This window comes from Lepeophtheirus salmonis, chromosome 1, assembly GCF_016086655.4.
Source record: "Lepeophtheirus salmonis chromosome 1, UVic_Lsal_1.4, whole genome shotgun sequence".
Taxonomy (NCBI): Eukaryota; Metazoa; Arthropoda; class Copepoda; order Siphonostomatoida; family Caligidae; genus Lepeophtheirus; species Lepeophtheirus salmonis.
The window spans coordinates 54,800,472-54,827,668 of NC_052131.2; the positions used below are offsets into that span (position 1 = coordinate 54,800,472).

At 33.6% G+C, this 27,197-nt stretch overlaps 1 protein-coding gene across 5 annotated transcripts in view; it reads left to right on the forward strand.

Annotated features, from left to right (window-relative positions):
* LOC121132082 (putative serine protease 46) overlaps window positions 1-27,197 on the forward strand; it is a 29,943-nt gene that overhangs the window by 2,234 nt on the left and 512 nt on the right. The window contains exons 2-9 of one of the 5 annotated variants that reach the window (XM_071894113.1): window positions 19-112; window positions 5,355-5,411; window positions 11,701-12,279; window positions 15,462-15,635; window positions 15,697-15,747; window positions 17,444-17,557; window positions 23,611-23,702; window positions 25,245-25,328. In XM_071894113.1, coding sequence (XP_071750214.1) covers window positions 12,036-12,279; window positions 15,462-15,635; window positions 15,697-15,747; window positions 17,444-17,557; window positions 23,611-23,702; window positions 25,245-25,328 — 759 coding nt within the window. In that variant the 5' untranslated portion in view covers window positions 19-112; window positions 5,355-5,411; window positions 11,701-12,035. Of the gene's footprint in view, window positions 1-18; window positions 113-2,262; window positions 2,494-5,354; window positions 5,412-6,894; window positions 6,987-7,046; window positions 7,130-11,333; window positions 11,672-11,700; window positions 12,280-15,461; window positions 15,636-15,696; window positions 15,748-17,443; window positions 17,558-23,610; window positions 23,703-25,244; window positions 25,329-27,197 lie in introns of those variants that run through there. The other 4 variants (XM_071894114.1, XM_071894115.1, XM_071894116.1 and 1 more) reach the window with 4 other exon arrangements.

Consider the following 27,197-nt stretch of genomic DNA (forward strand, 5'->3'; position numbering starts at 1 on the left):
TTTTCTATCCTGAAAAAGAATGTGTATTTCCTAAAATGCACCGGACAAATCATAGCTCCGAAATATGTTCTCACTGCTGCACATTGTCTCACCGGATATAAAGAAATTAAGGGTGAGTCTCTTTCTGATTCTTTGATTCATTGTTTATTTTTTTATAATTAGAGTTGAAGAAAGTATGACCTATAATATACGTGTGAGGTTATTTATAGTTGACAATCTGAGTACTGCTTTATATTTCCCAATTATGTTACCATTATTCTTTCAGTCTTGAAGAGAGAAAGTATAAGTATAAAGTAATCACTAGTTCGTGTGCTCATGTAAGACAGAGAGTAACTATGAGAGTTTGCTCTGGAGTTATAAGCCTTGATGCTCATCAGGAGGATATTTGGAATGTTAAAAAAACTGAAAATCAACTTGGTAACCCTGACAATTAGAAAAATGTTTTGGAAGAGCAGATTAATTGTGATGACGTTTAATTAGAGGAGCTAAAAACATCTGTGACGAAAATTGAGATGGAAATGATGAAAGACATGGAAGGATGTTGATCTAATGTTGATCCATAATAATACTCTTAAGTCCAACAAGGACTTACAATTATGACTCTGCAATAAATTTTCAGGGTTACTCTCCGTCTTATAATGAGCACACGCAAATGCTCAATCCCATTTCGTATACAGGGTATCCACGATAAATTTGAACTACTTTAAACTTCATCCAGATCCATAATGTGGATATTCGGGGTTAAATCATACTAATATAAAAGGTTGCATGAACAATACACTATAACTTCCACCACAATTGTTTTGACAACAAACAATAGTCATCCTGGAACAAGCAAGGAGAGACGCCATCCTCGAATTGGCCCGCGTGGGACACAACGCTATCTACAAGCTTCTTAACTACCCCAAGACCACGGTGTACCGGGTCTTCAATGCCTGGGAGGTTGAGGGGAAGGTCTGCCGCAAGGCCCAGACCATGAGAAGTGACCAAATCCGCACTTCCCGCTTCCTTGAAGGCCTACAGAACTCCATCAAGGCTTTGCCGGGGACTTCCATGTCTAGGTTGGCCAAGAACCGTGGAGTGAGCAAGCAGCTGGTCTCTAAGGCTGTGAATGAGGACCTCGGATACAGGTCATACCGAATGGCCAAACAACACATCCTCACGGCATCCATGAAGGGCACCAGGCTCACCAAAGTGTAAGTGTCTCCTCAATGACCTGAAGAGCCATGGAGGAAGAATCATCTTCTTCTCTGACGAGAAGAACTGGACTGTCGACAGAAGCTACAACGTCCAGAATGACAAGTGGCTTGCCAAGGAGAGAGAAGAGGTCCGTGCAGTCTTCACCACAAAGTTCCCGGGCTCCATTACGAGGGAGTGGAATGCTATCGATTCCGCAGAAGTCATCAGGGCATACAAATCATTTAGGGACAGGATGGAGAAGATGGTGGCTGCTGAGGGAGGACATGTTGAATAAGTTTATTGTTTAATATCTTGTCTAACTTTTTCATATTAACAAATACACTCCAAATTCCATTTTTATCAAGCAGGTTGAGTTTTAAGATAGTTTCAATTTATCGTGGACACCCTGTATATCAATGATAGCTTGTATTTATTAAAAGAGGAAGTTCACTCTTCAGGAAATAAAATATAATGAATATAGCATAGGAAAATAAAATTCACTCCACAGTTTGGCAACTCAAAAAAACGGCCGAGCTAAAAATACACCCGATTTTAATATCGTGTTAAATATGTAACACCTGTTTGAACTCGAAGAAAAATCACAACGGAGTAATTTATTTTTATGTCCTTGATAAATACGGGGTAGGATTTGTGTTGACTTCCTTCCTCTCATAATAAAACGCCATGACAGCTAACGTGCTCTTTTTCTAAACATTATTCAAATGGTCAGAGTTACAATGCCATTTTTCTGTTTTAATTATTTTAGCATACCGGTAAGTCACATTTTCTAGATCGTAACGTATAATCCTACCAGAGCTGGAAGGCTCATACTCACGACTTCAACTCCAGTTATATTAAACTCCGGTTTCAGACTCGACTCAGACTTGAAGTTAAAATATTCAGACATAGATTGTACTAACTACTCTTCAAAATGGAGTAACATTTTAGTCTTATTATGAAACTGCAAATCAAAGTACACAAAGTAAAAGACTTGGGACTCAATTTGGACACAAATCTTGACTTGGACTCGTAAAAAAAATTATACGTGACGTGCTCAAATCATTCATTTATTTTCATTTTTAGTTTTGGCTGGCTATTTTGATGCAAGAGAACGTATGGACCCTTCGAAACTCATTCCAGTCGATAAGATTATTGTTCACAAGGATTTCCGTGAGATTACAAAGGGACACTCCTCTCTTGCTGTGAATGATATAGCTTTAATGAAAGTGAAGTTCTCTTTCGACTTCTCTGATCCAGAGGTTGGCATGGCTTGTCTACCTGTTGTAAGATCTAAGCCAATAGATATTCAGTTTAGTACGTGAGAATCAGGGATAAAGTAATATATAGATCTGACTCTCCCAAAATTACAGCAGCATGGTGCAATTACCATACTCGTCCTTATTGATTATGCTGAGTAAGGAATTCAGTCTGCAGGGGGTGTACCAAACGTAGCTCGAGTAGGTTCTTTAAGTATGTGAAATCTCCTCACATCCCGGACCGCAAGATGTAGCTTTTTATAATACAAGAGATGACCTTCATAATTCATGGAGGTTGTGTAGTTAGTTGCAGTTAGAGTTGATATTTTTGTAAGGAAACAAATTAATCTTGGAAATTAGAATAGGAAAGAAGGTTGTTGCTCTCTCTTAATTTTGTTCATTATTTAATTAAATATATTAAAGAAATATTATTTCCCCTGCACTAATACTACCTAAAATTTTGTAGGTTCTCATAACAGTAATTCTTTTTCTCTCCCCCAACCATATAACAGCTGTTATAATAGGCGTATAATATTTACGATGTTCTTAATTCTAAAACACTGTATAACTCTTCTCGCCGCCTTCTCCTTTCGAGCTTACAAAAATCCCATCTCTTGCTGTAGGTAGTGCAATAAGATGTTCGTTTAGAAAGTATCTGCAAAGTCTGAGAGATGGCACTACCGGGGTATAACAAGGTTATGTTTAGGTAGTAGCATCTCTTGGAAAAACACATACCAACTTTCAGCCAGATCGGTCTATTTCCTTATGTTTGGCATTCGTTTTAATCGAGGAAACGGCCTTAAAGACTATGGCGACTGTCTCTCGGATTCGCAAAGAATATACTCATCGATTATCTGGTATAGGTGCAATTTATTCATCGTTATTGGACCGTTTGAAAACCGAGCTGCAAGAAATTTGCCCATGATTGGCCACCAAAAATTCCTATTCCATAACGACAATGCACCATCTCACACCTAAGCAGTTGTGGTCGCAAAATTAATTGAAATAGGGGTTTAATTCGAGATGCCCACTGCACTAGCAATATCAAGCACCTTCATTTTTCTATCATCCATCACCATATCATGGATTTTATTTATGATATCTGGAGTAGGTAGTAATCTCAAAAGGGTGTCCAGAACATTAAGTGTCACTTGTGCCCATATGGCCTCTCCGAAAATTTTGAAACCACTTATACACTGTTCGAATTGAAGGTGCAGAGGCCCAATAATGTTTATGAAGCTTCTTTTTAGTCTTATAAGGCGTTTTGCCTTTCATTAAGTAATGTTTAATCAACATAAGAAGTTCTTTTTCGTCAATTTTTTGAAAATCAATCCACTTCCTCGACTCAAACGAATGCCAAACAGACAGAAATACACCAAACTGGCAGAAAGTTGGTGTATGTTCTTCCAAGAGATCCAACTAACTAAATATAACTTCGAAACGCACCAGCAGTGCCATCTCTCGGACTTTTCAAACTACCCTCGTATGCAACGACTCTCAAGGCTAACTACTAACTGATTTTGGTTTTTTTTTTTTTTTTTTTGAAGAGAAGGTAGTGAGATACCTAATTGCATGCTCTCACGGACAAAAAGTGTCGTATAGACCACTTTTTTGAAAAATATTGATCAAGTAGTCTCCTATTTGCCACTTGGCTTATAGCATTTTTAATTTCTATTTTCAAAATGACCCTATTTTTATAAAGAATGACATTTTATGATTTTTTTTCAAATCATTACGGAAATATTTCAACATTTTGAAATGACATACCCTTTTTTCATACTTTAATAATCCATGGAGGTATGTCGCAAACCTCCCTTGGAAAAAGCCCTTCTGTTGGTGAAATAAAACATGGGCTGTAAAATCTTGAGCTTAAGAAAGGAAACAAAGTTTTATTCGTTCAAAATTGGTTTTTTATTTTAATTTTTTTTTAATTTCATTTTTTAAATTTATTTTATCATTGTTTTGGATCCCCAGATTAGATTGAACAGTAGTTTTGCCCATCAAAAAGTAGTGTCAAATGAAAAAACAAAAATTGTTTTTATCCATTGTTTTGGAAATAAGAATATTAGAGTCACACTTAGTGCAATAACTCACAAACTAATGAATAGATTGTCATGAAATTTTGACAGTTGTCTTTTGAAGGTTGATACTACCTGAAAATGAGGTGGATTAAAAAAAATAGTGTCAATTATGTGTGAAGCCCAGGACTTTTGAGACTATGTTTTATAGTGATGTAATCGTTTGTATTTTTTAGCTGGGTATTTTTTTGGAATTGGTAATCTAAAGAATGGATGTTCTTTTCCTCAGCTGTTGCTATTATTATTTAACTCTTGAGGAGATAACTTCCTGGAATTATATTCTAATCCCGATTGAACATTCGTGTGTGCTCATAAAAGACAGAGAGTTCCCTTGAGGATCTGTTGTAGAGTTATAATTCCAAGTCCTTGTTGGACTATGAGAAGAATTGAGGATCGATAGCGAAGTAATTCTAGCAAATATGGTTTTTTGTTGCTTTAATGAAACGTCATGAAAGCAAAGCTACTCTCTTCCAAAACACTCTTCCAATTGTCAGGGTTACCATGTTTGATTGTTTTTCTAACATGCCAAAATACACATAATTTTCAGGACTAGTGATATAACTAATAGAAGAGAGTTGAGAAAAAGTAAACACGATTTAAAAACCTTGAAATTGAATAATTTAGGTTTGGATATAATATTCTGACATTTGCTTTAGAAAAACTGTTATACTGCCATTTGTTGGTTCATTTTTTTTTCTTGTCATTCTAACAGTGCAGTTGTCCCTTGTCACTTATTTCATGGATGAGTCTCGGATTCTTATATTGTTTTATCTCTGGCGAGAATACTGGAGGTTTGTTCCATAAAGAAAATAAAAGTGCTGAATATGTCAATATATTTCAGAGCCTGGAGATCGAGTTACAATCATGGGATTTGGAGTGAAGGAGAATGGAAAACAATGTGAGTTTTTTCGTATTTATTAACTTATCCAAGGAATACTTTATATGTCATTGCGTTAACACAACGCTATATGTTACGGGCATTCTGGAAAATCGGACATTTTGCAAAAAGGATATTGAAAGGGGTCCTTGATGCTCAGGGAAGGGATGGGGTGGGTCCCATTGATCCCTTTTTGGGACCAGGGGTTCACCTGCACAACCAGTAAGCTGGGGTGTATTATAGGATAATAAAAGGGGTCCTTGATACTGAGGATAGCTGCCACAATAGGTTCTGATCCCCATTGTATGCAGTTCACTTGTATAACCCGTAGGAGGGGTATTATAGATACCAAAAAAGGGAACTTCACATTTTTACTTTTAAAAAAACACTTTTACACCAAATTCCCCATTCCTGATTCTGATTCTGATTAATCGTCCAATGAATATATATAACATATCATATCATTACGTCACATATCCAACAAAATTAAATTCAATACACACTTGTTTAAAACTCTTTCATTTTGTAACTACAGATTTACCGAGATAAATCCGGACCAAATTCAAAAGTGTCTTTCTAAAATTGTAGACTAGATAGAAATGTAAGCAATAAAACAACAATGATTTGTTTATGACTCCCCTCAGCCACAATTACCTTCTCGATCCTGGTCCTGAAGCTCTTGCAGGCATTCTCCCCATCTGCAGCCGAGATCCTCACCACCTCCTTCTTCATGGTTGCCTTCAGACTGTCCACGCTATTGTGGTACTTTGAGCAGACCTCAATCTCCAACTTTCCCTAGAAGAAGTAATCCAACAGAATGCAATCGGAAGAGTTGGAGGGCTAGGCCTTTGTGGGCCAGAAATTGTAAAAGTTGGTCCTCATGAACCTCAAATTGGCTGATCTTGGACGTGTGTCAGGGGGCAGAGTCCTGTTGCCACACGAAGGGCTCAGGAACGTTTGCCTGCACTCACGGAACCACAGTGGTGGACCTCAAGCATTCCAACTAAAACGGTAGAATTGAACTTTTCCCCTTCTTGAAGAAGAATGGTGGCATGACCTTCCCTGAGCTGGTGATGACACCCAAGCCCATGATGGAGCTGGAGTTATTGGACTTGTACACATAGGGGCATTGTGTCATTGTGATTTTTAGAGTTCCTTTTGCGTTTAATAGTGAACATTTTCTCATCTGAGAAAATGATAGTGTGCCCTGCATTGGACGGCCTGAGCCTAGAGAGTAGAGTCTTGCAGTGGGCCAACCCGCCCTCCTTCAGTTTCTCAGTCAACAGATAATATTATACACGAGACTGAAACCTCTTAATTGAGACACTCAGATGTAAACTCACCAATGTTATTATCAATTAAATTTTGTCCGGATTTATCTAGGAAACCCTGTATTTTACACTTAAAAAACAAAAGTGTATTTTCCATATATAGAGTATTCCTTGATCTTACTAAATTGAACTTTATCACAATTATAAGATATTTTTCTGCCCGTTTCATTCAGCATGTTGTCTAAGATATGCTGAGACAGTCAAAACCTTGAACTGGAGAGAATGCTTACTCAATATGAAGTCTACTCCTTACTCTGACAATGACGTAAGAACAAAAAATATTTTTCAAAATCCATTTGTGACCCTCTTTCTCCCACCTACTTAGATCATATACCTCTTCGGAAAAGCAATTAACAAAAGACAATTTGCACCATTGGAGATGATAAACAAATTGCTACTGCTTGCGTGGTAAGTCAATCTCAAAACTTTTAAAAATATATTCCACTCACTAACATTAGAGATAGGACGGGCTTTGGACCTGAATCCGAAGTACCCGGATACATTATAAGTAAACAAGTATTATCCGAAAAAAAATCAAATATCCCAACCGGCTTTGGGGTACCCAAACTTTTACGGGTCATAAAAAAGATCCGATGGATTCTCCAGATCTAAAAAATCAAATGTAAATATTGCTTAATACTCAAGTCAAGGCTAATAGAAAACAAGATTATACCATAACGCGTGTACGACTGATGTTTGACATACACCACACTTTTTTTATTGACGTCATAGTGTATGAGTGGTTGCGTGTTTTGTCCAAATCGGTTTTTTTTTGTCCAACAGTTGGTACGATACATCAAATTGAAAATTCTAGCAATAGTGATGTCATAGACTATGATTGCTTTTGTGTTTCGTCAAAATCTGCTGTTTTTGCCAGCAGTTGGTACGATTTACGATGATACAAATTGATAATTCTTACAAACCCAATAACACAATGGTGTAAATTTGTATTTCTATTAACCTTGACTTAATTTTATGAATTTTTTTTAAAATATCCATGTCGAACATACTCTCTATCGATTTTGATTTGTAATTGGAGCGATATCTACAAAAAAAATTGAATCACGTGAATATTCCACACAGCATTATCTCCCACTTCGTTACCTTTATTATACCGGTAGTTGCATAAATACGCGGACTATTTGTGGCAAAAAATTAAATGTGTAATAAAATTCGTATGACGTATTTTTTTTGAGAATTATATAATAGAGAATTTATTCTGGTATAAAATTTAATGTAATTACTGAATATAACCGCCATCAGCTGCTATGACACCCTCCAAGCGCCCACGGAAGGCCTTGCACACATTGATGATGTAATGGTCTTCCATGGCTACCCATTGCTCATTGACAAAGACCTTCAATGTGCCCAAATTGGGGTGGCGGATAGCACAGGCCTTCTTCTCAATTTGCCACCACACACTGTAGTCAAGGGTATTCAAATCAGGTGATTGAGGTGGGCAAATGTTGTTGTGAAGGCCTCCTTCACCTTATCAACATTGATTTTCTGTGATATGCCAGTCCGAACACCTCCTTCAGATCTTTTCCCTCCTTGACAAGCTTCTGGGCCTTGAACACAGTAGTCCTGGATAGTCCAGTGTCCTTGATTATCTCCTTGACAGACCTACCAGCGCGGAGGAGAGTGGCAACCATATGACGTTTGGCCTCGTCATTCATCGTAAACGACTTTGTTTGATGCGAGTAAGAAAAACAAAAACAAAGCCAAAAGATTTACCGAGTTAATTGTGCTGGAATTTTTTATTTCCAGTCACGGAACCTCGAGATATAAGCGTTTAAAAATTAGTCTGTGTATTTATGCAACTACCGGTATCATACAATTTTTCCCTCTAAAAATAACAACTGAAAAGGATAAAAAAATAAGTTGTTTTTTTAGCCAATTTTTCTCAAATATGGAACTATTGTTCGATAATTGTTTAGAAATGTACACTGTATTTCATTATTAGCTGTCGAAGTTTCTTTTTCTTTTCCTCAAATCAACGTTCTTAACATTGATTGATTGTTTGCATATTAGTTCTAATTAAGCTTTGAACAGTTATTCAGTTTTATTCAATAATCATTCTATAGGTGGAAGAATTGGCCAATTACCAACTGATGTTGACCTTTTTCTGTTTATTTTCAGATGAGAGGTTTTGAGATAGAATCAAGTTAATAATGTGTCCATAATTAATAGAAAAATAATTCTACTCAAAACTAAAAATTATGTTCCTAATATTAGTAACATTTGCTTATTTATTGTTTTGGTATAATTAGTGATGGGACGATAAAAAAAAAACAAACATGCCGATTCTGATGCAGATTCCAATTCTTTCTTTGATATATTAAATAATAGTTAAAAAATACCATTTTGCTATCAGGAGTGTCCACAGGATTATATTTGTATATTTGGGGGTGAGGGGGGTTGTTATTGGGGTTTTTTTTTTAAATATTTTCAAAATCCACAGCTGCTCACAATAAATAAAATTTTTGGGAAAAAAATTTCAAATGTTAAATTTTTTGAAGAAAAATTTCCACAACCCACAGCTATGCACAAAAAAATTAATTTTTTTGTAGAAAAATTTCCAAAGTCCACAACTGTTAAAAGATAAATTTTGTTGGAAAAAGTTTAAAATTAAAATTTTTGGGAAAACATTTTGAATTATTAATTTTTTTTGAAAAAAATTTTTAAGTCCACAGCTGCTAACAAAAATTAAAAATTTTATTAAATGTTTTGAGAAAAATATTTCAAATATTAAATTTTTTGGAAAAAATATTTCAAATATTAAATTTTTTGGAAAAGATATTTCAAATATTAAATTTTTTGGAAAAAATATTTCAAATATTAAATTTTCTAGTAAAAAGCAAAAATTCTTAAATTTTTTTTTGGGGGGGGGACTTTTGTTTTTATAACTTAGAAAAGTAATAAATATTTAAGTACCTGAAATAAATATGAATAGGAATCGCATATTAATCCTCATTTTCCAGATGACGATCCTGATTACAGAAGAAACAACTAATTTTCCGATTCCAATTAATCTTCCCATCACTCGTAATCAGTACAAATTTAACCTTATCCTGATTGTATATAATTTAAGTCTGACATTTGTGTAAAATGTTTATCAAGTTAGAAACAATTATCCTTCTAATTAAAGTTTCGCATCTGCATCCAAAAGTTCTGGTACCCAAAATGTAACGGAGTATTTACGAACCAACCCAGATCCGATAAAATTGTTCCGTCCTATCTTTAACTGGCATCACTTAAATCTATAAAACAAAATGACGAAACGATAGCTTGAAGAAATTTCCTTGGCTAAGGGAAAACTTTTTCCCTCGCTAGATGTCATCTTGAAAGCGTGTACAAACACTTTGACGAAAACTTTTTACCAAGAGCAACTTTTTCTAATAAAATCATAATTAACTTTGAATTTGATTCTTACAGAGTAACATTTATGTTGATCCTTCAATAAACCGATTAATTATTAAAGCCACGAATTACAATGATTCAGTGTTCATTAATGATCGTTTCTGACTCTATCTTTCTCAATATGGGTTTCCCATTGCACAAGAATCTTAAACAGCACAAGGATGTGCTCCTTGCAAAAAGCAATTCAAAAATATATTCATTCAAATATCGACAATGGACAACAAAATTTAAAATACATTTTTGTTTTTGCAGGGTAACACTGTAATTTATTGAGGGATTGACTTTATTTATGTTACAAAAGTTCGCATAGCGGTTCGAGCAACGGTAGAAGTATTCTCATTATGAAGTTACTCAATAGAATTATTAACAAATGAACATTGGAGCATGAATTATGATAAAGTATATTTATAATTTTTACAGCAGTCTTCTAGAACCCTTTTGAAATACTACATCAGATGATTTTACAGTATCATTTTTTCTCATGATGTATACACAATTTTCATAATATATAGTAGTACTTTAACTAAATTTAAAAACATAAACAACTTCTTGTACTCATCTAATTTTGTTAATTGCGGTACGTATGTTTGGGATCAACTTTATGTGAAGGACGATGCTCATGTTAAACATTATGCGTGTGTGTTAGTCAATTCAATACAATAATCCATCATGTCGAACTGTAATTAATTGAGAACACATAAGTAATTAGCACTTCTTCCATTCAAGTTGCTGTCGTGTTTGTTTAATATTTAATTTATTTTAATTACTACAATGTGAAACATTCCAAGCAGATCCTACAGTATTGTCTTTGTATAATAATCATTGATTAATATAGTTTAAAAAAATATTTTTCTGCAAAAGAACACTTATTAATTTACCTATATGATATATAAATCAAAATATCAAAATATACAATCATTTATATTATTACATAAAGTATCATTTTTCGGCCAAATGTTCCATATGGCCCTTCGGCGAAATATCAGTTCGGCAAATTGTCGTTCGTCGAAATGTCATTCAGTAAATTTTCCTTTCGGGGAAAATGTTTTCGCCAATGGATAATATTTAAGGTATCTACAAAGCCCCTAGCCGGGAAAAAAGTCTTACCATATCCAATTACATTTTACAAATAGATCACGTTGTCTTCGTTTCGCCACTTTGTTTTCACTTTCCTTCATATATTTTGTTACAGGGAGATAGTGGTGCCGGTTTATTTTACGAGGATCCGAGTAATGAATATCGAAATACCATAGTGGGAATCATTACTTTTAGACGAAGCCGTAAAGATTACTGCGACGAAATGAGCCCCGTGATTTACAATGATATTTTTCTATACCTTGAATGGATATTTGAAATCATAGATTATATATAATTTACATACATTATACCATGGGCGCATTTGAGATTCCAAAATATTCCCTTCTCCCAGATTGAATGCCCAAACTCCGCCCCCAATGTTATTAGACCTATTCAAATGTTATATAATATTTAAATGAAGAAAATGGCTGAAAATATACTCGAGAGTAAAAAGGTTTTCATTCAAAATTATTATTTTATAGGGAGACTCTGGAGGTGGACTCTATTATACGTCATCAAAATACGATGGGAAATATTTCATTCGGGGATTGACGTCCTTTGGATGGGATACACTAGGAAAATGTGACGCCAGGCGTCCTGTTATATATACAAGAATCCAGGATTATTTACAATGGATTCAATTAGAGATAGAAAAAGATATTTGAGCCCGGTTTTTGTACAGTAAACCCCTTCTTCTTTAGACAAACAAAACCCCCAGATACTTACAACTAGTTATTTTTGTTGAATTCAATAAATAAAATTGTACTTTAAAAATAAAAAATATCGTGTGTTAATTTTTCTATTAGAGCTTCGTCCTATGGACTATGATACTTGGCTTGACATAACATACTATGAACAAATCAAGGAGAGCTGCGGAGTGCCGTCGTTTTTGTATAAACTACCTGGATATTTCAAGGCAACATCACATTATAAACATCCATGGATGGTGTTAATCCTTATTCAATCCCCAGAGGGGATCACTCAATGCAGTGGTCAACTTATTTTCGCTTCATGGGTTGTCACTGCAGCACAGTGTATTAGTCGATACTCCATTGAGACAGGTAATTCATAATATGTAGAGCTGTAAATAAAAAGTGGTTACTGGTGCGCTTAAAATAGTAATAATATCATTTGATAGCCTGCATATTTTAGAGTACAGCTCGTCAATATTTTACACGCAAAGATCCATTCAGACCCATTTACCAAAAAAAGAAAAGGCTGAGAGACGCAAATACTTTTTGACATTTAAAATGAATCACAGTATATATTATTTTAAATATTCTTTTAATTTTAACTGCCAATCCCTGTTAAAGAGGAGTGCTTTTATGTTCCTATCTTATAAATACTAGAAATAAGATTTTTTGGGGAGATGAGGAGAACATTGGGACGAGACTTAAAGTATTACTAGAGATGTGACATTTGTGTAACACCTCGTGAGTTTAATAAAAAAGGAAAGTTTATGTACGTAACCTTGATAAAAGACATATCTGCTTACCAGGACGGCTGCAGGGAGTGGGCTGGAGGGCTGTACCCCCCTACAACAACAAAATTAATAATTTTTGGTTTTGTACTAGAAAATTTAATATTTCAATTTGTTTTCCAAAAAATTAAATTTTTGTGAACAGCTGCGGATTTTTGAAAGTTTTTTGCCAAAAAATTTTCTTTTCTTTATTAGCTGTGTATTTTTTTTTTACAAAAAGTTTAATAATTGAAATTTAATTTTTGCAATTTTTGTAATAACTGTATTTTATTTGTTTTAATTTTTTTAAGAATAGCTATGAATTTTTCAAATTTTTTCAAAAAATTTAACTTTAGCTGTGATTTTTTTAATTTTTTTTTCCAAACAATTTAATTTTTCCACTTTTTTCGAAAAAATTTAATTTTTCTAATTTTTTTTTTTTCAAAAAATTTAATTTTTCCATTTTTTTTAAAAAAATTCCAAACAACCAACACCCCATTTTTGTCTCTTTGTACACAAAGAGACATAAATATGTTTTAAAAAATTAATAATTATAAATGTATCCTTTGTAATAATTCATAATTAAAAATTGCATTGAAAGAAATTATTTTTTTGACAATAGAAAAAGAAGCAAAGACGGAGTTCTACCGATTGCTTCAAGATAAAATCGACAACTGTATTAGTCAAGAAACGTATGATAGGGCGTTAGATGCTTTGAAACTAGACAGGAGTGTTAAGTGTCCCGAGAGGGGATATTTTAAGTTTTGAGAGACTTCAAGGTAAAATTGCCATGTACAACAAAATGCCACCTTCTACTATTGATATTTGTAAGATCCAGTCTTGATACAATTTTTTAAATATATATAAGTACTGCTATATGATTTATTATGTCATGAATAAAATTATTTCTTTAAAATATATTGTTGGCTTTTTACCATAAAAGGGATGACTTGCCGTTATATTTTCGAAAACATGCAACCTCTTCAAATATTGAATGCTACCATCTCCCCAGTAAAATTGTAATAGTATTGTAATCTATACTAGCATAATTTTTGATTCCCCTAGTAGATATCATGATTGTAATCTGTCCTAGGACATTATAATGCAGTTTAATACCAATATTATATTGTTAATTAGTTATACAATTTATTCTATTTTATAAAGGAATAATTAAAAAAGGAAAATACTCATTGACGTCACGAGGGATAGATTTTACTTTCTTTAAGGACCGACAAATGGATTATATTGACAATTAGTTATACAATTTATTCTATTTTATAAATATAATTAAAAAAGCTGACACAAAACTGGACTAGTTTCGATCCTAAAAACTAATAAAGTTCAGTCCTTGATAACGATTTCTTTAACTACCAACAGCTATAAAATGATACAAACATTTGAAGTGATGGAGAGATACAGATTGCCAACAGATGTTATTAATAGAATTTTGTGCACACCCGTATACAGTTTTTATTTACAGTTCTAATTAACTCTGTTCGAATTTCCATTATGCGGAGGGGAGAAAGGGTTAAGAAAATAACTTATACAAAATTTCATTGTTTTATAATGCCATTTTTTGGTTGCACGATATAGAATGCAAGAATTGTTTATTTAGGGAATAAAGATTAAAATATTATATTTGGTTTTTTGTATAAAACACTTTTGATAGACATTTTTCTAACCTACAAAAAATATTTAAAATTTATTTTATAAAATCACGCGCACTGATGCAAAGAGTGTACAATAGCGTAAGGAAATGTTTATGATCCGTGTATAGCACGCATCTTTACATTTGTTTTTCTTCTTTTTCAAACTTTAACCGAGATTTGTGACACATAAATGACATTGTAGACGGAGACAATTTTGCATAGGTTATTATCCTCCCACAGTGACAAATTTTTCTATAGTAGCTGAAATCGAAATTCGAAAACAGGAGACGAACAAACTTCCTTAATTTACATTATACTTTAGTAGTGATCGGACGATTACCAAAAAATTCCCTGCGATTCTAGTAAAAATTACCAATGCCGATTACAATTCTTTAAAATTTAAAATAATAGTCAAAAAATACTATTTTGTTGTCCACAGGAGTATATTTTGTTTTTAAAGGGATTGGTTTTTGGATTTTTTTTTTTAAATCCAAAAATTATTTTTATTTTGAAAAATTAAATTTCAAATATTAAAGTGTCAAAAAAACTTCATACATATGGAATAAAAGTTGTTTCAAAAATTCATAATTATTCACAAACAAATAAATTTTTTGGAACAAAATTTCAAAAATCCACATATATTCAGGAAAAAATAAATTTTTTGTAACTAAATTTCAAGAATTCATAGCTATTCACAAAAAAAAAAATATTGGAAAACATTTCTAAAATTAAGTTTATAATATAAAATTTTTGAAAAAAAAATTTAAACATAACTTTTTTTGGGGAAAAAATTCCAAAACACATAATTATTCACGGAAAATTAAATTTTTTGGAAATAAAATTTCAAAAATTAAATAAAATTTCAAATATTAAATTTTTGGAAAAAAATTCTAATTTTGAATTGTCTTGTAAAAAGCAAAAATTCCTTAATTGGGGGAGCTTTTTTTCTTCATAACTTAGAAAAATTATTAATCAATAGTAAAATAACAGTAAAAATAAAAATCGAAATCCCAAATTAATGGCAATGACGGCAATCCCGATTTAAAAAAAAAACACCCTATTCTCCGACTCCGATTAATTGTCCTATCACTTTGATTTACCCAAAGACTTACTTATTAATCTCAAATCCTTTAAGTTAAAGTGATCTATGGTGACTATTCAAGTGTCAAAAATGAATCAGACATTAAATTTGTCTATGCTGAAAGTTTGTTTCTGCATACAAAATATTTGCCAATTGTCTTCAAGGATCGGAAATTTCATTTGAATGATCTTGGTCTTTTAAAGCTTGCACTTTCCATTAATTTAAGAGGTAAAAAAAAACACTTAATTCATCATGTGTGACGGATAAATATATTTCATTTTTCATTTAGCTCATGATGTAGGGATCGCTTGTCTCCCAGTTCCCAAGATATTTAATGATCGTAAGTGTAATGTTTTGTCTTATAACTATAGAATAGAATATGCAGGGTCGATTATATCAATATGAACAGTTTTAAACCTGCTTGAAAACTTAATATAAAGCAAGCAGTTGTATGTGTGACATAAGATGTTTGCGAATATATTTGTTTACTCATTTATATTGACAAAGTAAAGTTTGTCTGTTTGTATATTGTACAGTCATTTTTGAGTGTATGTTATGGCTGCGTAGATACTTGATCTGAGGAATAATAATACAATCGAGCGTGCGCGTCATATTATTATTGAAAAGGGAGTATTTTTGTATAAAGTTGTATAAAAACGATTTGTAAAAACCAATGAAATCTCGCAAGCGTTTACGTCAACTAATAGTTCATATAACTAATGATAGAAATCGTGGTTATTTTGGGCATGTGGAAAAAAAAAACCCCAAAATCAAACTGGTAATCCTAAATGTCTGTCTTTTATGAAGACTCACGAATGTTCAATCAGGTTTTGAATATAATTCAATCCAGTAGGAAAGGACGTTCACTACTCAGGAATTAAATAATAATGACAACAATTGAGGAATAGAAAATCCATTCTTCAGATTACCAATTCCACTTTGGACGAGTTAAAAAGTACACACTATATATATTTGATCTAAGAAATAACAATGCAATCGAGCATTATTGTCAAATAAAATAATAGAAAAGTGAGCATATGTGTATAGCTTGCTATAAAAACACTAAATAAAAATGAATGAAATCTGGCAGGCCTTTAGGTCATATGGTAGACAACTCTATACTGTATTGAGTTGTAGAAACTATGAGTTGAGGACTTAGTTTTAACAAGGACAAGGTTTTTGTAGGATAAGCTCATATTAAAAAAGAAAACAGAAGTAATTTATAAAAAATAATCAATTTGATTTACGATAAATTTTAGCATTGGATCTGTCACGCTCAGCGCCCCATATTAAAAAAAAAATAAAAATAATAATATATAATTCAGGTTGAAAAATCTTAAACTTTTTTTAAGCGAGCAAGTTTTTTTTATTTTGACAACTTGAGCAATGTTTTTATTTCTTTATTTTCTCAAGCTATTATCCTAATTATTTCATTCTTGAGGAGAGAACAAGTAAGTATTGAGTAATTACGTGTGTACGAGTAATTTCACAAATTGCACTTACAATAGCCTAAATGGATTGTCACAAATTGATATTTTTTTAGGCCTAAAAAAAACGTTATTTTTTTTGTTCAAAATTGGCTTTTTTTAAATTAATATTATTCTTTTTTTTATTTGCTTTATGGACAGAGTCCTCATAACACTTTTGAAGCAATTGCAGAAAATTGAATGATATTTTTTCCAATCAAGAAGCACATGTAAAATTAAAAGACGAAATCGTCTTTAAACATTGTTTTAGAAATAACAAAAGTACCGTCATATTTAACACAATATCTCTCAAACTGAACAACAGATTCTCATGACTATAGTCAATACTCATGGGTATCTTAAATCATTCCACAAATTTGTCTATGAAATATTGGGGATTTCCAGATTTTTGATTAAGATGTGTTTATTTAGAAAATATTGTTACTTTAAAAAAATTATACAATTTTATCTAGATGGTGCTTTTAATAAGTGTTTAATATTGTTCAGATTTATCTAACCGACCCTGTATTTCTTTTTCGCTTATCTAAATATGTATATATATATATTCAGCTTACGAACCCGTATTTGCATCAATGGGCCATGAATCTATAATGAAAGCTTCATTAACGAAAAAAAACTCTTCAGATTCAGATTCAAAAGATAACATCACCCTAAGCGATTATTGTAAGTATACTAAGTATGTCTTACGTAAGTTATTAATCTCGTGTGTTGTGGTAGTACTTATTCATTTGGTCGAGTCCAGTCTTAGGCCCCGTCCTTGTGACTGTCAGTCTTGAGGACTCCCCATACTAAAACTAGTTTAACAAAAGAAGAAAATAAGTTGAGAGGCGTTATCAGGGATCAAAAATTTTAGACTGATATACAAGTCTGAACAGAATCAAGACTGACTTAAGGGGTCACCAGGAGGTGGGATGGAGGGCATGTAGCTTCGTCCTTTTTATTAAAAAAAAATTTCGACATGCACCAGAACAAAAATTTGTAAATAGCTATAAACTTGAAAAAGAAATTATTATTTGAAATTTTTTTTACCAAAAATTTTTAATTAAAATTTTTCCCCAAAAATTGAATTTTTTGTGAATAGCTATGGATTTTTGATTTACTTTTATAATTTCTTTCACAAAAAAATTCCAAAAGTAAGCCCTCCATACCCCCCCCCCAAAAAAGGAGATCGGAAGCAAAACGTGGAGTGAATGACTGATTTTAGAAAAATGTTAATAATTTTATTTTTTGATAAATAATTTTCAAATTTTTTTATCAAAACTTTGAGACAATACCTTTGTTAACATGTTTACTCAATATGGCCACCCTCAGCAGCAATCACATCCTCCCACGGCGGCGGAAAGCCTTGCATGAGTTGATGATGAACTTCTCGGACAAGTTGTTCCACTCCTTCACAATATTGGCCTTCAGGGAGTTCACGTTCGGATGAGATGTCCGGTTAATCACCCTCTCCAAATTGTCCCACACAGCAAAGTCCCACGGGATCAAATCCGGCTAAGATGACGGCCATATGTCCTTTGGCCAAAAATCAGTCATATTTTCGACGTAGAACTTCTGGCATTGGACCTATGTGTGTGACGGTGATACATCTTGGGTGAGCACATACTTGTCCTCTGGATAGGTGGACTTGAGCCATGGCAGTATGGTGAGCCTTAACACCTTGTAGTAGGCCCCCTGGCCATTTTCTTTACATCCTTATAAAAGAAGGGAGGCATCTTCTTGCCGTTGGAAGCAACGATCCCTAAGACCATTGTTTTGGACCGATGTTTTGTAAAGAACACCCCCTTGACCTCCTCTGGTGATCGCCTACGTCAACAGTCGTCCCGACGGTTGTGGACCTGGTCCACGGTGAGAATCTTCTTGTCAGAGAAATTTTTACTGTCCATTTGGCTTGATCCACGCAAGAACTTTCTTGCACCTCTGAGTTCTCCTGACCTTCACATTGTCCGTCAACAGGTGACGTAGGGTCCTTGTGTAAGAGGACACGCCCAAGTCCTCCTTCACAGCCTCCTGATTGTCCCCTCGTCCACGTCAAACACGTTAGAGAGGCGATTCATGGATTTTGTAGGGTCCTCCCTGATCTTCTTCTTCAGGTCCCCCAAAACTCAGAATCCCTTTTCAAGTTGTGTCCCCCATTTCCTTCTTTCCTTGAAAGGTCTTTTCCATCCTTTTTCATCTTGGCCACCTCGAAAATGAGTTTCCTGGAGCACTTCACAATGTCCATAATCTCTGCCATTTCAATTTTGGCATCCAGAAGGTCTTAGATCCTCTGCCTTTTTGCTTCTTGCTCACTCATGATGAAAGATTTGAGAAATGCCTATTGTTTACTTATGCCGAAAGGATAGGAGATTCCATAGATATGCAGGAAAAATCTCGAAACTTCTCTTTTTCATAACATAATTAGCATTTATTAACAGTCCACGTTTTTCTTCCGAACCCTATATTTATATATATATAATCCTGGGGACGGCCTGGACTTTGACGTAACTGCAGTTTTTAGTCCTAAATAATGTTCGTTACAACACTATTCATCTTGACTTCACCCTTTAAATTATACTAAGGCTGTATCGGTATTTAATATGAGACATACGAGGGTGGTCTGAACAGCTTCCGACTATATCTTCAAGTTATAGTCGGAAGCTGCTATAGTCTGAACAGCTTCCGACTATAACTTGAAGATGGGAGTACTTGTAAATAAAAGCTAGTCACATCGATCTGGCATGTAACTCATTAAAGTTTCAACCATTTTGGATTTGCGGTTTTTATATAAAAGTCGTTTGAGTGTGTTGATGTAAGTGTTGTTTTGAAAATGGACAAAAATTGTTTTCTTCTTCTCTGAATTTCGGGACAGTCATTGATTTATTTTAACCTATTTTCTTCAAATAAAGAAAACCCATTATAGTAGCATAATACACATCATTACTTTACAAGTTTTTCGTCAAATAAAGAGGCAATCATATTCGTGAGCAATTATTTTGCAGAAAACAACGTCAAGTACTATTTGGACGGGTCACGGAGATTGGAGCATCTTTAGTAGAAGTGTGTAGAGTTAAAGGAAACTGTTGAATAGTCTATTAAAATCTGAACACTATGAATTTTAAATTTGAACAAGTTATAATATATTAATTAACAATAGAATTTCAACAAAATGAATCATATAAGTAAATGTGTGTCTGAGCTCTCTAAATCATTAATATTGCCATCCTTAGCAGCAGTGATGGCTTCCAGGCCGTGGTGGAAGGCCTGGTACCCGCTGCAGATGTATGCCTCTGTCATTACGTCTCAGTGCTGGCCGACAGTTGCATTGAGGGGCATGGTGTTTCGATGACGGACACTGCAGGCCTTTCACTCGACATGCACCCAAAATGTGTAATCGAGAGGGTTGGCATCAGGGATGTAGGGAGCCAAGAAGTGTCTTGCAACGGAGGAGATGTGTTCCTTTCATTGCTGGTGTCAAATGTGGCCTCTTACTCCCACAAGGCTCTTTTCATACACTTTTTTGATTGCTCTCTAGACAGTCTGGTGTGAAATCCCGATATCCTATGAATGGGCCCTTATAGAGTTAAGGGGAATGACCAATTCTATTTTCTTTAACTCGCCGGGGTCCAGTTTGGCCTTTTTGATAGAGCTCTTCTTCTTGCACAACGTTTCTGACTTTCTGACGGCGTAAACGGTGGCCCTGGAGACGCCCAGCGTCAAGTAGTACGCAAATGAAAATTCGTCGATCACATTCAAGTGTCATTTTCTCGACTTTTACGTAAGCTAAAGAGCTCAGATTTTTTTTTTTTTGTAACTAATTGTTTAGGCTTCAATATATCGAAATATAAATCCATTTCAATCACTCAACTTTCATTACTTATTGAATTAGTAAGTGTTCCGATTTCAATAGACCACATGGTATGTTGAAAAATAAAAATTCAGAAAATATATCTAATGTCTTTCTTAAGTCATACCACCCTTGTAAAATCAGTGTCATTCTTCTTTAAAATCTATATTTTCATTAATCCTTCGTTACTTCCTTGGAATGTTTATCCTCTCCCTATCAACTGAAATATCTTATTGGTATTATGTGATACTTTGGCTCCACTTTCTGTGCAAGTTATACAAATTTAATTTATACTTCATGTATCCAATTTTAAGTTAGATAGTTGGTACTGCAGTATTTCAAACAACGTTTTCTATGTATTTCTACTATTGATCCACGCCAACAAAGAATATGACGATTAAATATTTTTCATACACGAGAATAATTTGCAATTATTCTTAATTTAGAGCAAATTAGAGCATCCGGAATCCCTATAATATCAAAAAGTCAAATGGTTCCTTCCTCATATTATTCCACACGAACACAAAGGCTTTTTGAAAAATAGATTAGCTGAAGACATTCCACGTACAGTCCAAGATATGATCAATGAGATTAAACTTTTATAGGTTGTCTGATAGATTTTGAAAAAGCTTGTGACACTGTCTCAAGCTAATTCATTCTGCTTGTGTTGCTCGTGGTATCTTTTTAACACAACTTTGTAATAATTATAGCCACTATTCTCAAGAGTGTTCCTAGTATTCCTGGTATGCAAATGACCTCACTATAATCAACGCCGACCTTATCAAGCTCGATTAAAAAGGTGTTTTTTTTTTCACACTGGAGAGGTTTAATAAAAACTCTGGACTCGAAAAAATAGTGGTACTTACGTCAGAAGTGTTATCTCTTAAGGCAAAGTTTCCACATCATAAGTTCTTCACTTTGTCTTTGCTCCTGGGTGTCAAAATTGAAACATCACAGGAAAAATATATGATTCTTTAATTTTGTCAAAAACTAGAAAACTTAAAAAAACCTATATTCATCACTTCGCCTGAATCTTTTAAATATGATTAAGGCCTGGATACATAATTATCCGAAAAGTAACTCATCGTATGAGGTTCACTCAAAAAAAAAAAAGGAAAAAAAATGAGCAGGATTAGAAAGGACTTCTTATGGAATAAAAAGAGATCGTATATATCGCAAAGCCGGTTAGAGGCTCCCATTAGTGACTGGGGACTAGGTTGTCTAAATCCTGATGCAAGTTGGAAATCATTGAATCTCTCTTGGTTCAATGGGTTGATTCTTGATGAGGGCTTCTGGGCACTTAGAATTAAAAAATAATTCTACGAGTAGGTGGGCTACAAACTAAAAGAACGACTCCACAAAGATCCACAGGAGTTATTCAAAGTTACCAAATCAGTTGACAATTTCTGTCAGAGAATGAGCTACTCTCAGAACTCAATTCTCCCAATAGTTCTCTCATTACTTGGTACAAACGAGTCCCTAAATTACAACAATAGATAATTAAATCAAGACGAACTACTAAAGTCTAATGGACTTATGTCTTTTGGGCAACAACCCCAGAGAATTGATAAAGAAACGGCAACTTCATAGTTACTGTGCTCTTGACGACTCCATTTTGAATAATACAAAACGTCTCACCTCTTCGTGGGTTCCTAGTAGTAATTAGAGATACAGGACATGTTTGAGGAAAGGGTTAAGGAAGGATACTGAGTAAGAGTGAAGAAGATGGACTGGCTTTTCCTGATGTCTCCAGAAGCTGACGAAGACAGGAAGATAGAGACACTTACGGTGCTTTTTTTTAATGTTTATATAAATAAATGCAACGGAGTCCAGTTAAACAGTTCAATTATACCGGAATGGATTGAGGAAGAAATGCGTGTACTCGAACTGTGCGAGTAAGGTTATTGAATTTCCTCCTTCTCTTGATAATAAAAAAAACAAATACACACAAGCAAAGAATTTCCTTACTGCCTCACCTTTATATATAGTCATCTTGAATTATTCATTATTAATGCAGGGAATAATTAAGTACTCGAGTGTGAATTATATTTTATATACCCCAAAAAATCAAGAAAAAAAATTTCAACTATAACTTATATGGTGTATTTAAATTTTACTCTCAACTCAAAAATCATCCTCTATGTAGTGATTAGTAATAGTTATTATCAAAATAAAGTTTGATAACTAATCATTAAAAAAAAAAATAGTCAATTACACCCGCATACGGCCAAGAAAAAAAAAAAGATGTGCAGTAACAATATAGCGTACTTTTGGACAACCTTCATATGGCTCTCCTATAGCCCTGCCCACATACCCCCTAGACTTTACAGTTAGGGCAATCTTGAACAAAAATGTCCGCACACCTCTCATCCAAATTTGGTTTTGCTCCAAGCTGTCATTATGACAGCGTGGTACGCCAAGACACTGCCTTCATTCTTAAGAGCTCCTAATTTCTTCACTGTCGTGTCGAGGTTGTTATTGCTTGTGAGGTAGGACGTATTTAATAAAAAATATAGTTAAATATAAAATCTAAAAATACCCTAAATTAGTTTTGAGTTAGCCTTACTTGATTCCATCAAAATAAGGTTTTCGTAATTTAATTATGCTACCTCATGTTTTGGGTACCTACACTGTATTATTCTAATAAAAATATCTTTAAATTGATTGATTATTACGTCACTGGTAGCATCGATGATGAGGTCATTTAATAAATATTGTTTTAGGGAACGACTTTTAGTTCCGATTTTAAAACGTTCTTGATATCAATAACCGGGTGGGATTTCAAAATTTTGAAATAGCTACAACCATTGATTTTACTATTTTTTAAATCAATTATAATTCAAAAGATATCTTAATTATTAATTGTGTTTTATCCTTTGCTCTGGACAAGACTGCTGTCCGCATTTCAACGCTAAATTATGGAAAATTGGTTGGAAGGAATGTATTTATGAAATATTTGAGTTATTTCCAAAACGCCATATGGTAAGTCCCTCATCTCCTACAAGGATGATTCCCAACCTTCTCACCATTGCAGAGCCCTATTACATTTTTTGATATCCAACAATAGATAAAATATGCTAAAACAAATGCTTTATTTGTTATTATTGATGTAATTTTTCGTGAACCCCTTAATGAATTCAGATAAGTACATATAAACTTTCTACCTATGTATGTAAAATAATACTAAAAATTACAGTTGGCAATTTTGCTCCAAATCATTTATTGAATCGGCGTAAACTCTTATGAGAGATGAAGCGTGATAAATTCGATATCGAGCATGTATAATCAAATAAAAGAACCCGTCAGGAAAAGAGGGGGAGTTTTCATCCTCTATCCACAGCTACTTACTTCATTGAAACTCCTGAATCCATTTCTCCTAAATTTAATTTGGATAGAAGTGAGTAGATCCGTATTCTTTAGCTCGTCCGATTTTTTTTTTTTGAGTTGCCAAACAGTACAATAAATTTTCTTATCGTAAGCTGTTGTCATTCTTGTGGCCTTCCTGAGGAGCGAACTTCCTTTCTTCTACATCAAATTAAAAGCAAAACCAGATTGAACATTTGTGTCTGCTCATAAAAGACGCAGAGTAACCCTGAGGATTTGCTGCGGAGTTATAATTGTAAGTCCTTTTTGGTCTCCGAGTAGAATTGGGGATCAACATTGGAGTAATTCTAGCCCATGTCCTTCTATATTTCCACCTCCCTCTCCCCCCCCTCCTTTATCACAGCTGCACAGTCACTAATCTAATAACTGGTCATGACAACTAAGCTCCAAAGTATTTTTCAAATGGTCAGGGGTTACGTTATTGACTATCTGTTTCTTTTTTATGGTCAAAATGCTAACGATTAGCATCACTAAGTATAACAGAGAGGACTTAATAGCACTCCCTTTATAAGAAAATTATGTGTTGTGATTGGTTGTAAGTTGATCAATGAAAGGACAGGATATTTGAAAAAGTATATTATGTAAATTGTGTCTATTATTTAGCTGGCCCGTTATAAAAAAAATAGTAATCTAAGAATGAATTGTATTTCCCTTAGCAGTTGTCATTATTATTTAAATCCTGAATAGTGAACCTCCTCTACGAAATAGATTCAAAACCTGATTGAACATTCGTTTGTGTTCATTGAAAACCTTGTAACCTTGATAATTTGTTGGACTAGTAGTATAATTGAGGATCAACATTGGATTAATTCTTGTCAATGGCTTTGTTTATTTCCGTCTCCCCCTCCTCCTTCGTCACAGTTGATTGTAACTGATCTCCTTCAAAACATTCTTCAAATTGTAAGGTTAAACATGTTGATTTTCTGTGTTTTTTTTTAATATGCCAATATAATAATAATATTTCTCTAGATTATAGAATTAGCAGACTGCCAATCGATAAAATTATTTTACACTCACCGGTAAAAAGTAATTATGTACGTCTCTATTGATGATGCACAGAAGAGCACAAGGATCCCAAAAAGTCCCGGTTGGGAATCATTGTCCCATACAATAAAATCAATTCCCTTTTTTCCATTTCAGTTAAAAAAGATGATGTCAATCATTCTAACAACCAAAATGTCCTGCGTTCTCTACGATAAAAATGTTCACAATGATCAATGCTTTGTAATTAAACAAATTTTATATATTGCAGGGTTCTACCAGTCCTTAATATGGATCTTAAAATCAGTCCCGTCCACTGGCTAGTTTTGCTCTCAAGATTTATTATATGGATATGTACATTTTATAAACTAAGTATCAGAGTATTAGTCTACTCGAGAAATCCAGAGTGCGCTCCCACTCAGTCGCTAATTTTGTGAGAACGTTCAGGGTAGTACTTCGTTTTTTAAACAATAAGCGCGCTCCCGCTCAATTAAAAATGAGCGGCGTTCATTTTTTCACTCGTGTAGGAGTATTAGAATTTGACAACTCTTTAATGAGTGCAATTAATTTCCTAAAATTTATAAATATTATTTCTTCTAATTCATGAAGAGAAATAATGTGCTCTATTAAATAAAACTTAAAGATATAAAATTATATTTTTAATTAAAAAATCTATAAAATGATTAATCCAATATTTTAACTATAAAATATTTGACTCATTTACTAAAGTTTTTTTCTTTCTTCAAAGATTTAATTTTTTAACTTCTGGCATATATCCTTTTGTAATTGACCACCTTTCTAAAATACTCCCACAACGGTAGCTGAGGACAGTATTGTATAAATCAGAAGGTAACATTTGTGCTTGATTAGATCTTACGGCAAATTCTGCTAAATATTCAAATATCTTTGAATAACAATGATTAAATTGAATGAATTACCATTACTACAAGCAAATAAGATAATATGAAGTGCTAATGGGGAGTACAGTGTGTTTTGAAGCAAGTTACAGTATTCCGTACGATTTGTGACAAACCCAATTTTTTGATGAAATCTCCTAAGATTCAGAAACGGAAGAAGTAAAACAAATTTATATAAATGAATGAAAATTTGAGCGATTTAATCGCTCTTCTAAAATAGCAAGCGCACTCCTTCTCGTTATTCAAAACAATGAGTGCTCTCTCGCCTTTGCTCTAGAATTATGAGCGGCGCTCACTAATACTTTGCTTAGTATGTAAATTAATACAATTTGCCCCCTACTAAAATAAATTTGAAACTCTGCCTATGGTTCCGTCCCATTCTTGTTGCCAGCCCTTGCAAATTGTTCAAAATTTTAAACCACCCTCTGGGAGATAAAAAAGTATTCTCGTAACCGCTTAAGTTCAGACAAAAATTGATTATATGGTCATCGGTCTGCTACTTAGTTTTAGCTTTGATTTTGTAGTAAAATACATTTTTGCAGAACAAAACATTGAACAGTACTCATGTTCGGTACCATATATCCAAGTCTCAAGTGCGTCTTCAGGGGGTGGACAGAAGGGTCTGGAGTCCCTCCCCGAATTAAGTAATTTTTCTTTCTAACTAGAAATGTTTTGGGTCAGTATGAAAAAAATTTACCTACATTTTTTCTTTCATCCTGACCCAAAAAAATTCTAGTTAAATTCTGCCAAATTATGCAGCAATTTTAATTTTTAGTGAAGAAATTTTTAGTTTTCCAAAAAATTTAACTTTTGTGTATAGCTGGGATTTTTGAAATTATTATCCCCCCCGAAAAAAAAAAATCCTGCGTACACCTCCTAGCCTCAAATGATGACGTCATTTTTTCTATTTTTATGAGATAGTTTTTGTGTCTGTTAATATTTAGAACGGAATTGGAAGGGGCGTCACAATTTTGAGACCGATTCATCCCTAATAAATTGTATTATAACTAGGGATGCCATTTTTGTAAGAACTGGATGATAAGATAGGAGCAATACTTAAGGTATTTCCAAAGGAAAACTTGTTAATATCAACTAGGAGAAACTAAATTAGTGCAATAAACATTTAAAATAGTATTAGTGTTGGGAAAATATGGCATTTATACTTGCCCAGCATATTTATTGATTTCATAATGTA